We start from the raw sequence: 12,936 nt of genomic DNA on the forward strand, positions 1-12,936 counted from the left end.
GAAATAGCCGTGTACAGGTCTAGGCTCTCTGGTTTTTCTTGTTTGTTTGTTTTTATCGCAACTCGGCCGGCAAATGTGCCCTCACCCTAGCTTTCACATGGATCTGGTATTTGCTTGGGGTGTGTGTGGGGGGGGGGGGGGGGTATTTGCTATAAGACCCAGTAATTTCAAGTGATTCCCTTGGAGAAGCCAATGGGAGCCAAAGAGGAAAAATGTTCTGTAAAGAGCCACAGACCCTTCGTTAAACAGATCGGTTGTAGTCTCAACACCGATGGAACCTCAGACATGACTCTAGAACTAAAGTTACACTTTAAATGTAGTGGTCTCAGATATTAGTGGTCATATTGACCTCAACAGGCAAAATATAATCAGCCAATTCCAGTTTACCTTATCTGTTTCTCCATGCAGCCTTAATCCAGCAATTATAATTTTTACAGGAGATTCTTTGATTTCCAGATCTAAACCGACGGACTCATATTCACTACACAAAAGGTCTACAGTTTCTGTGTTACATTTGCCCAACACCTCTGCTCCTTCTGCCTTCTTCACTGGTGGGACCATCTTTGTTGGCTTTAGGGATTGTTTGTTGTCTTCATTTTTCAGCTTGGAGGGGTTCCCAGTGCTCAACATGCTCTTGACACGGGTAACAGCTTTATGTTCCAGTTTGGGAGACCTCTTATTTTCAGACTGGCTTTCTAATGGGTCTTGTATTCCCAAAGTATTTGGACGTACCTCAGTTCTACCGGAGTATTCAAAAGACTTCATAGCAAAAAAAGGGACGTCCGCAGCATGTTCCAGTGAACCGTCTTTAGGCTCTATAGAACTGTTGCACATGGATGACCCGGTCTCACAGATAATACTTCTTGGCAAATCATCGGATTGGATCTCTTCGTCAACATCCAAGGAAGCGGTGGTCATAACAATCCCAGAATCCTCATCAGCATTTTTTTTCTTAGTATCACAGAAGCGTCTGTCTTCTTTTTTACCAAATTCTTCGTCTTCGCTGCCCTCATCATCATCGTAACAGATAATCTTTCTTTGTCTTTGGAGGGGACTTCTTATCGATTGTGGGCTTCCATCAACGCTGGACTGCCTAAAGGCAACATGTTTGTTTCCGGGACTTTGAGCTAGTCCATTTTTCAGAGATAGACATACTGAACCTTGGCATTTTTTTGGTCCATTTCCTTTACACATATTAAAAAAAAATAAAAAATTGGCAGTTAAAAATGGAAAAAAAATACATGAAAAACATTCTGACCAACCAAAAAAGAATAAATAAATGTTAAGCATGTATAATAAGTGTTTCAATCAATGGAGTCGATTTCTACCAGTCAGAATCTTTTCTCCTGACATGTCTGTTTTAGTAAATAATTATATTTCCCATAAGGTAACAATTCTGGAGCATATTTTCTTAGACCTATACGTTGTGCTGTTCTTTTATCATTCCTACTAGAAATTTCTGAATAAATTGACAACTGGGTGTTACCAGTCGGGGGTGTGTCCCTGCATAGACTGACAATGTCCAATCAGTGCTGACAGAGTGAGACTGTGTATGGACACGCCCCTTTGGCAAGGGGAATGGTAACACCCAGTTGTCAATTTATTCATACATTTCTAGGAGGAATAACAGAGAAATGGCACAACGCAGAGCTCTAAGAAACTTATGTTACAGAATTGTTATTTCATGGGTAGTAAAAGTATTTAATAAAATAACAATGTCAGGATAGGAAACAGGTACCCTTTAATTACTATTATTATGTGTACACCCAACTAAGGGGTTTATTTCAAACAGGGCCTTCTGACATGTCACACTGGTGGGATCCAATCATATAGGACATCAGCTAGGCTCCTGGAACTCTATTATAGTGGTTTTCTGACATGTCCTAAGGTCCTATCATTGGAATAGCTCACATAAAATATTAATTTAATTATTTTTATTGTTTTCATTTCTTTTATATAAATTTTTTTATCGTCTATAATTGTTCACATGAAAACATTCTGTAGTCAAGAAAAATTTAATGAGTCTGTAAATGTAGACTCAGACAACAAGCATTTCAGGAGAATTTTTTTCCCAAGAAAATGTCTAGGGATTGGCCCGAATTCATAGAAACCACAAGCGTACTCCTAATTTATGTGAGGGGCCCCCTTCCAGCTCAGAGTTGGAAACATGGCATTCGTGAGTTGGAAAGAGGTGAGCACCATGAATATTCTACATGGAACATTATTATCGGGCTCCCGCTTGCTTTATGGTGAAATCTTTTTTTTCCATTCACTTACAGCAGGAGGAGGGCGCGGGTTTCTTAAAAGTTTTGGAGACTGTTTGTTTTTGACAATTGTGACATGTGCAACCTTTTCTTGTACTTGGAATATTGGAGATATAAACGTGACTCACACACCTCCTTCGCTGCCTTCAGAAACTATTAAAAATAATTGGGAATATTTTCCAGATCAATATAGTGCACTAGGTGAAACATTTCTGGTCTGACTTTTCTACTATGCACTGATGGAGAACCCAGAACCAGGGGTGTAGCTATAGGGGGTACAGATGAAACAGTTGCAAGCAGCCCAGGTGTCTAAGGGGGCCCAAATGCAATATGGCAGGTGGGAGCTCTGTTGTATATTTTCCATTAGGGCCCAGGAGCTTCAAGTCTCTCCTCTGCTGGAGTCAATGGGTGAGATTTATTAAAGAGGTCGTACAAGATTTAAAAAAAATAAAAAATGGCTGCTTTCTACCAAAAACAGCACCACACCTGTCCATAGCTTGCGTGTGGTGCTGCAGCTTAGCCAAATTCCCTTTAACCCCTTAATGACCCGCCTATTTTAAACCTTGACGACCAAGCTATTTTTTACGTTTTTCCATCGTCGCATTCCAAGAGCTATAACTTTTTTATTTTTGCATCGACATAGCTCTATAGGGTCTTGTTTTTTGCGGGACAAGTTTCTATTTCTTAATAGCACCATTTTGGGGTACATCTAATTTATTGATTAATTTGTTTTAGTGCGTAATAGAAAAAACCCCAGCAATATCGCGACTTTATTCAGCGGATCGTTACGATTGCAAAGATACCAAATTTATATTGTTTTCTTATGTTTTGCTACTTTTACACAGTAAAACCCTTTTTTTTTCAAAATGATGTGTTTTTGTGTCTCCATATTTGAAGAGCCATAACTTTTTCTTTTTCCGCCGATGCAGTTGTATGAGGGCTTTTTTCTTTGCCGGTTCTATCAGTACCATTTTGGAGTACATGCGACTTTTTGATCACTTTTTATCACATTTTTTTTCAAGGCAGGATGAACAGAAAATAGCAATTCTGGCAGTTTTTTATTTTAATTTTTACAGCCGAGCGGGTTAAATAGCAAAATAGCTTTATCGTTTGGGTCGTTACGGACGCAGAGATACCAAATAGGTGTAACTTTTTAACTTTTTTTTCATAATAAAGCACTTTGTAAGTGGAAAAAGTTGGGTTTTAATTTTTTTTCACTTATTTATTAGTAACTTTATTACAATTTTTTTAAACTTTTTTACTAGTCCCACTAGGGGACTTTACTATGCGATCATCTGTTCGCTTTTATAATACACTGCAATACTTCTTTATTGCAGTGTATTACTGCCTGTCCGTTTACAACGGACAGGATTCTGCTAGGCCATGCCAGGGCCATGGCCTAGCAGGCATCCACTACAGGCAGACCTGAGGGCCTTTATTAGGCCCTCGGCTGCCATAGAAGACACTGGCACCCTGCGATCTCATAGCAGGGTGCCAGTGGGGTGAGAGAGGGTGCTCCCTCCCTCTCTCCAAAACCACTTAGATGCGGCGCTCGCTATTGAACGCCGCATCTAAGGGTTAAACGGGCGGATTTCGATCCACCCTTTTAAGCAGGGCTGCTTCAAGTTCTCAGCTACCGAACGTAGCTAAGAACCGGGAGTTTTAACGGCTCCCAGAGCCGCAGATTTATTCTGATGCAGCACCGTGAAAAGGCCTATGCATCAGAATAAAGCCTCTTAGTGGCCACCGTGAAAAAGCGTATTGGAGGTCACTAACTGGTTAATAGAGTGGAACTTCAATAAGAAACACAACCCAGGTGAGGGGTTGTCCAGTCCCTAATAATTGATGGCCTGCCCCCTGGAGAGGCCATCAATACCTGATCGGTCGGGGTCCGATTGCCGGGACCCCTGCCGATCTGCTGTTTTGAAGCAACCGTAGCGCTCGTACGATCGCTGCTTCCCCGTCATTTCAGTCACTGCTCACACTGAATCGTGGAAACAGAAGTAGCGACGGTACACATCATTACAACCTTCGCCCATTGAAGTGAATGGCAGAAGGCTGTAATACTGTGAACTGCCTCTACAAGCATGTCGCCCATTCAAAACAGCTGGGGCCCATTCAAAACAGCCGATTGGCGGGGGTCCCGGCAGTCGGACCCTGACCGATCAGATATTGGTGGCCTATCCTGAGGGCAAGCCATCAATTTTTAGGAACTGGACAACTCCTTTAAAGCGTATATTCCCAACTCAGACATTTATGGCATAGACACAGGACGCCACATCCAGGCATCATAACTGCCAACGCCAGGTTTAGCAGTAGGTGCCATGTTGAGTTGCACTATTTTTCCAAAGTGGTGGACCAATTAGACGGTCACCCAGTCTTCATAAATGTCCCCCGTTGTCTCTTACAGTTTCTCAAATTATGACACTACATTTGTCACATGCAGCCGTGTCTTTAACAACACATATACATGAATGGACAGGGCATTGCCTCCTATTATATACACAAATTCATATCCTGAAGCTCTCTGTGCTGCTTGGGACCCCGCTTCGGATACCTCTATCTACCTCCCACTTGTCTCCGTTCTGTTTACAACATTATGGTCACACATAGGGGGCGCAGGAGTTGCATTTGCAGCTAGACACTGTAAGACCCAGTAGCCCCTCTGCCACATCATAATTGGCATTTAATGATGCCAGTCTACTAGGCAAAACATTATTCCGTGTTATATGCCACTATGGCTGTAAGGGCATGAAGACAAGCATATCAAAAAATACATCATATAACAGTGAGAGGTTTGTATTAAGGTTGGAACACATCTCTAAGCCCTGCGGATCACATATACTTCAATGACCGGATGCCAGGTGCACTGTGGGTATTTCGTACATGACGGATTTATCAGCACATAGACAAAGCCTGTTTACACGGTGAGTGAAATCTTACTGGCAGCACTGAAAGGAGCAGTGTTTTCCTCCATTGAGTTGCTTGCACTCCTCACCCGCAGCTGGTCTTCGTCACTAGAGCCAGTCACCACGGTGTCAGACAAGGAGGACTGGCTGGGGGCATCCTGTGAGAAGTATTGGGACAGCTCCCCTTCGGAACTGACAGAGCCCTGCTAGGAAGAAACACAAATATAGGCTTTAGGCGTTACGAACGCTTTAGGGTTTGTTCAGATGTTGCTGTTTTAATGGTTTTTCCTATTTTTACGAACCATTTGCTATTTTTGTATTCCCCAATGTTAATTTTTTATTTTGTAAAATAACCGCAGCATGCCCCATCAGTTTCATTTTTTTTTAGAAAAGGGTCCCTTCAATCAACCAGAGCAGAGAGTGGCAATAAAGAGCGTCTCTTTCCGGAGGACCCAGCAGGTCACTGCATTGCACGGACAGCCCTTTGATTTCAGAAGGAACTGTGTAATGCTTCATTTTCACTGTGGTGGCGCTGCAGAGAAACTGAACACTTGCTATCAAGTTCCCTTGCAGATTATAGGTGATTGCTAGGGGTCCCAGCAGCAGGACACCCTGTGTTTAGCTTAATTTCTTCAGACACTTCTAAAAGTGGACAACCCCTTTAAGAAAAGTTCTAAACACCATTACATAGGCAGTTTATGGCATCAGCATCTGGGCCTACAGGAGGATTCTCAAGAGGGCCAGTCCGGCCCAGCAAAATGTTTTAGCATTAATTTGAATCCCATAAAAAGAAATGGGATCTATTGATAGATTTATTTATTTTTTTGTTCTTTATTTTTAACCCTTTAACGACCGCCCGCTGTTTTTGACGGTGGGCAATGCAGGTCCCCAGTGACACCTATTGGCGTCGCTGTAGAAGAGGTTAATGAGCTTTCCAGTGAGCACTCACGCTCTAAGCAGGAGCTATAACTAACAGCACCTGAACTTAGGCAGCCTTTAGATTACAGCTGGGAAAAGTTCCGACCCCACCTGTTTAACCCTTTGATCGCCACAGTCTGTGACCGCAGAATGATCAAAGGGGACTCTGAACAGGGACCCTCTGCAGTCAATCCTGGGAACCTAGAAAGGACCCCAGGGCAGTCTGTTGTGTAAGCCTGCCATTAGTGAACACTATGTGTTGCCCTTACAGCAGCCTGTGTCATAGTGACACAGTGTAATGTATTAGTATACAGGAGAATGCGAATACATTATAAGTAAAAAACAAAGTTGTAAATAAAGTTATCCCTTCATGGGATTAAAAAGAACAAAAAAACGTAGCAAAACAAAAAGTGAAGAAAAAAAAAGAAGACTTTATTTAGTATAAGGGTATGTTCATGCGGCCTATTTTCAGCCGTGTTTCGGGCTGTAAGCGCCCCGCAAATTGGCTGAAAATACAGTGGCTGAACGCCTCCAAACATCTGCCCATTGATTTCAATGGGAAAAATGGCTTTCCGTTCCCACGGGGCGTTTTTTACGCGGCCGTTTTTAAAAATGGCGCGCAAAAAAAAGCCCCGTAAAAAAATAAGTGAATGTCAATTCTTGAGCCGTTTTGCACTGGGTCAATAGAAAAACAGCTCCAAAAACAGCCGTAAAAAATGCATCAAAAAACGCCATGATGCTTAAAAAACTTCAGAAAATCCGAGGCTGTTTCCCCTTGAAAACAGCTCCGTATTTTACAGCCGCTTTTAGTTTGCCGTGTGAACACCCTTATACACATTTTACTGACCGTACAAACCATAAAAAAACAAAAACCTACACATATTAGGTATCTACACAACTGTAATAACCTGAAGAATTAATTTAACAGTTTATTTAGCGTAAAGTGTGAACAGGATATAAAAAAATAAAAAAAACAATCGCGAAAATCGCTTTTTTTTATATATATATATTTATGTTGCAAAATAAAGTTATATAAAACGTACACAGTAATTTTTTTTTCTATCCCTAAAACGCGCATAAAAAAATACAATTTCTCCTGCATAAAACAAGGCCTCATACAGTCACATCGATGGAAAAATACAAAAGTCATGGCTGCTGGTCATTAAGGGGTTAACTATGTGTCAAGAAATAAAATACAGTATAACCACTATTGTAGATGGGGCCTTAGTGGTTTGGGGTCCCTGGGACCTGTATGTAATAATTATTTGTGCTCTTACACGACTAGCGGGTTCCAGAAAACGCTTCATTGTCCAGCTGAGCGGCGCTTGTCCATCTCCTTGCTTCGGTTTTACAGTTGGAGAAGGACTCTTGGAATGGAGGCCTGAGGATATAGTAATAGGTAAGATTATGAAATTAGATTGGGTCTACTGACGGGCTACAGGAAAGTCCTAGGGAATTTGATTTGCCCTCGGCGGCCCTGCTCTATTATTGTATCTCTCTCACACATCAACGGAGCAATTGTGATTATAGAAATATATTAGAAATTGTACATATATGAAATTCCATTAAGATAAAAACAAAAGACGAACTTGTGCTTCAAAGGGTGGCCTGGTTTATAAAAAAAACTATTTAACATTTATATGCTTTTATGAAATTCTGAATTAATAGCGTTGGGTCCCATATTCAGGATCTCCGCTATTAGCCGATCAGAGAGCAACGTCCAAGACCCGACACATCCAATCATCGCATGGACTTCAAAGAGAATGGTGTAATGCTTCATTTCACCAGTAGTAGCACTGCAGGGAAATTTAACACTTGCTGCTAAGTTTTTCTGCAGAATACAGCAGATTTCTGGGGTCTCAGCAGCAGGGACACCCTATAATCTATATTATCTAACCAAAAGGAATCGTAAAAACCATATTCCTTGTATTATGCAGTATATGGGGTAGCACCAGAAAATGTTTTTTTCCCTTATGGGGAACCCCTACAACTACCATATCCCCATTGTAAAAGGGAAGCTCTTGCGGTTACGGTCTTTCAGGAGACTTCTAACCAGTTTCCATGAAGCCTTGGTTGGAAAACACTAGTGTAACAAAAAGTTCTGCAACTTTATAATCTACTTTGTGGTCCAATTCCTCACTATTTTCAAGATCTCTACTTTCTGTCAGTTAATAGAATTCTATTTTACATTTAGAGGCTGAGCTGATGCAGACCTGGGTCTACTTCAACACGCCTACACTTAGTAACACTGTGAGCGTAAGAGCCTAGGGATCAGAACACAAGAGATGTCTGTGCTGCTGCTGTGTAGAGCTTACAGATGATTGACTACGCATATACACAGTAACAAACTGCAGCTGTCTAAACAGTGGACTAAGGCTGGACAGTTATTCAGCCTTTGAATTTCAAAAGGGTGATTCCATCCACTGACAGCAAGAAAAGGTCACTTTTCATGTAACATTGATAACTAATTAGATTATTATTGACTTGCCTGTGATGTGAGAATTCCCAGGGTCCCTGCTTTCGCGATGGGTGGTACGGGAGATGGCATCATCCATTTCTTGCTCCGACATCTTCAAGTAAAAAACAAAACATTAAATTGTGGAGTGGTAAGACTTGCGGTCATGTTAATATAGAGTAAAACAAGGCTTGTTCTTTTTGCATCCTACTCCATTCTATGTGACACAAAATCACAGCGAAAGCGAATTCCTCCGAGAACAAGGGCTGCAAATACAGCGAGGCTGCCGCAAGAATGTCAAGAGCTATTTTATTTATAGTGCATTTCCCCTTTAATTAAAGGGACCAAAAACAGCAGTAAGTACATAGTTAGTCCTTGAGGGTCCTGCATCTATCAATGGACAGACCTCTTCAATATGGGATCGATGGGTCTAATTTCATAGAACGACCCGTACTGAAATTTCACAATACTTGTCCAGATGGTTTTCCCTTTTTAAGATATCCCCCTCCGACTCCCAATAATTTCCATTAAATATAGGCTGTGTCCAATTCCATGAAGTTGTTTTCTTCACACGTTTCTTCGAGGCAGCAAATATGTATGTAACAAGCAACAGGCACGCGAATACAACCTATTGTAATAGTCTACGACATTTCTCTGATCATGAACATCTGCCGTAATTCATTGCAGCTGCCATAAAGCACAAACCCTGCTGCTCTCTCTATGCAGACAATACAGGAAGGAAGCATGAGCAACCAATATGGCCGCTCCCAGGAAAAAAACTAATCAGCTACAACATTTAATTAAATAATAAACAGGTTATTTCAACTGTGCAGATTTACACTTCATTATTGGAACTAAAACTACATGCATGATCTATTCCCTTTTAAGGGAAAATGCATTTTAAAGTCTATGTGCAAATTTGAACAGGATTTTACATATAGAATTAGGTTGTGTCACTTAGCTTGCTCTGATCCCGAGTTACATTTTGTATTATACTCCAGAGCTGAACTCACTATTCTGCTGGTGGGATCACTGTGTACATACATTACATTACTTATCCTGTACTGATCCTGAGTTACATCCTGTATCATACTCAGGAGCTGCACTCACTATTCTGCTGGTGGAGTCACTGTGTACATTCATTACATTACTTATCCTGTACTGATCCTGAGTTACATCCTGTATTATACTCCAGAGCTGCACTCACTATTCTGCTGGTGTAGCCACTGTGTACATACATTACTTATCCTGTACTGATCCTGTGTTACAGCCTGTATTATACTCCAGAGCTGCACTCACTATTCTGCTGGTGGAGAGACTATGTACATACATGACATTACTTATCCTGTACTGATCCTGAGTTACAACCTGTATTATACTCTAGAGCTGCACTCACTATTCTGCTGGTGGAGTCACTGGATACATAAAATACTTATCTTGTACTGATCCTGAGTTAGAGCCTGTATTATACTCCAGAGCTGCATTCACTATTCTGCCGATGGAGTCAGTGTGTACATACATGGCATTACTTATCTTGTACTTATCCTGAGTTATAGCCTGTATTATACTCCAGAGCTGTACTCACTTTTCTGTTGGTGAGGTCACGGTGTACATACATTACATTACTTATCCTGGTCTGTGCATGAGTTACAGCTTGTGTTATACTCCAGAGCTGTATTCACAATTCTGCTGGCTTGAGAGCTAAAATCTTTCATCATCCCTCGCTGCCTCAAAAAATGGAACAATATCTTGTTCTGGTGATTTGCATTCTCTAAAATGTCATACTCACAATAAAAATAATACAGTGAAAACGCTATTTTTGGAGTTCATCTGCAAATAGGGAGTATTTCCTTTTATTTAGCATGTAGGAGGCAGTGTTCCCCCATAACCTTTTACAAGCAGATATAAAATGTGCTAAAAAAAAAATAAATCTTATTATACACTTGCTTAGTAAGGCACTATGATTTTTTTCCCCGTATAAAATATATTTTTATCCTTTATACTTTGACAATAATGAGACAACAAAGTGTCCTTCTGCTAGGACCCACAGTGATGAGCTGCAATCTGTGTGGAAACCTGTCAGCAAGTGTTCAATTTCTCTGCAGCGCCACCACAGGTGAAATTAAGCATTACACAGTGCCCACTCATATCAATGGGTTGTGTGTGTAATACACGACAGGACTGGTCCTCCAGAGAGGGATACGCTCTTTGTAACCACTCTCCACTCTGGCCAAGAGATGAGAATCCTGTACAGAGGACCCCCCTCTATTTACTCAGAATACCCTGATAGGGTATATGAAAATGGGTTTCTGGACTGGACAGCTCCTTTAAGCAGTTATTGGTTTACAATACACGTATTTTACATGACAGTAACAGATTCAAAGCACCTGGATTTTGGGCCATAAAACTCTTTACAAGCCGCAGTATATGAATCTTTATCTCTCCATGCACAAAGTGAGCGGCTGCTGAACGGAAATGAAGCCGAGTCCCCCTGGATATCATCATGTGCTCAGCTTTTGGAAAAACTATATGTGTACGAGAGCAAAGAAAACCGAGGATGGACATGTGTTTTTTATTGTTCCTGTGCAAATACCATTTTATATTAGCTGGAAAGTGAGCTGCAGAAATAAAAAGTCTCTGGAAAGGGTAGAAAGACATTTTCTGTTGCATCTTTATTTCATTATTATGTAGTCGAAGAGGCACAGTGTCAGGCATTGTGAAGAAATGAGGAATACAGCAATGGGAAGATAGTCACGGCACCATCAGGCCTTAAAGTAAGGATGTTCTATGTTGACCGTAAATAGCCAGATCCTGAGATCCAGCAGCTGAGCCCTTTGGCTGGATGGGTCTCTGGACATATGAGAGCTCCCAACTAAAATAGAGTAAATGAAAGCATGTATCCTCTAAAGATAGACTGGTCATTAACATTACCAAAGGAAGGTGAACCTCTGGAGGGCCCAATGCTTGAAGGGGTTGTCTGGTTTAGAAAACCCACTTTCAAATACCCAATTAGGAAATTCTGAGTTAATGGAGAGGGGTCCCCGGTTCAAGACCATCATCTTTCAACCAGAATTCAGACTGGCTACATTGCAAAAAAACATCTCTTGCTCCGGAGGATCCAGCGTGTCTGAGCATTACATCTATAGCCCATTAATTTACATTTATTTCAATTGTGTAATGCTTCATATTTCCTGTGGTAGCGCTGCAGGTAAATTGAACACTTGCTGCTGTTTCCTCTACAAATTTCAGCTGGTAACTGGGTGTCTAAGCAGCGGTAAATCCTGTTATCAGCTTGTTATCTAGGTACTATATATCTCAGTTCCTGATGTAAATGGTACACTTGACAGAAAGCAAATTAGCAGAATATGCACTGTACAGACACTGAACCAGCAGGGGCTACTATGAAAAGTAAGCTCAGCAGCCTGCAGAATTAAAAATTAATCTTTGCATTAAAATGTTTGTAGTTTTTAAGTAACATGAATAGTGACAAAGTTGCAGCTTTATTCTCCTGCTACCCACTGTAAAAGACAGGGCAGCCATTAGTAGTATCTGGCCCCATACAGACAAATGGTCAGGGACCTTGGGATTCTTTACTCCTATCCTCCATCTCGAACCCCAATGTTACTTTTGGTGGACACTTTAGGGGGTCGGGATTACGTATTTTTCCCACACACAGTGGTCCAAGGGTCAGTGGGATCTATTCAACATATTTGGCGGGTCCCTACAGAAAGGGGTAACAGAACACTGATTGGGGAGTGAATGGGCTCCATTTCCACATAATAATAATAGGGCCACATTTATTAAAGGGCAATTGTGCAAGTCCCATGGGATGACTACTAGGTGGGAAAGAGAGTAGTATACTGTACTATACTGCCCTAGTGGCAGCCCTGATCTATGAAACGTGCCATGTATGTGATATATGTCACCCTGTATGGGATATGAATAGACAATAATAATACAATATTATATTGAGATGGTATAGAGTCGGTCTACTACATCTGTACAGCAGCAATATTATGGCTGACCATAGAAGATATAACTTAAAGTGGAATAAAGATGGCGGTTGCCTCTAAGCTTTCCTGTTTTGGAGTGACACCGCGGTTCTTTCGCTTGCATTCTCCAAATAGAAACACATCAGAAGCAAAGGTCAAAGTCAATAAACCAAGCCATAAAGCAGGCGGCTCGAGGGACATCATCATTTCATCCTTCGCATTTTATCTTGTGGCTTACGTCCTTTATTGTGGCTGTTTACGGGAAAGCCACAAGTAATGAGAAGCTTCTGTTTCAGTGTGAAAGCGAGAGCCAGCAGGGAACACGTGAAGAATACTAAAGAGGGATCACACAATAAAAGTGCTCTCACTACTTTCTACCATGTGGGATTCAAAACAGA

General features: G+C 41.2%; 1 protein-coding gene across 3 annotated transcripts in view; it reads right to left on the reverse strand.

Moving 5' to 3' along the window:
* Positions 1 to 12,936, reverse strand: part of PDZD2 (PDZ domain containing 2) — a 227,839-nt gene that overhangs the window by 34,554 nt on the left and 180,349 nt on the right. For 2 of the 3 annotated variants that reach the window (XM_075841534.1, XM_075841552.1), the window contains 4 exons: positions 8,580 to 8,661; positions 7,369 to 7,472; positions 5,208 to 5,379; positions 388 to 1,184 (listed from right to left, as the gene is read on the reverse strand). In XM_075841534.1, coding sequence (XP_075697649.1) covers positions 388 to 1,184; positions 5,208 to 5,379; positions 7,369 to 7,472; positions 8,580 to 8,661 — 1,155 coding nt within the window. The remainder of the gene's footprint in view (positions 1 to 387; positions 1,185 to 5,207; positions 5,380 to 7,368; positions 7,473 to 8,579; positions 8,662 to 12,936) is intronic. The other variant, XM_075841544.1, reaches the window with a different exon arrangement.

This window comes from Rhinoderma darwinii, chromosome 1 (genome assembly GCF_050947455.1).
Source record: "Rhinoderma darwinii isolate aRhiDar2 chromosome 1, aRhiDar2.hap1, whole genome shotgun sequence".
NCBI lineage: Eukaryota > Metazoa > Chordata > Amphibia > Anura > Rhinodermatidae > Rhinoderma > Rhinoderma darwinii.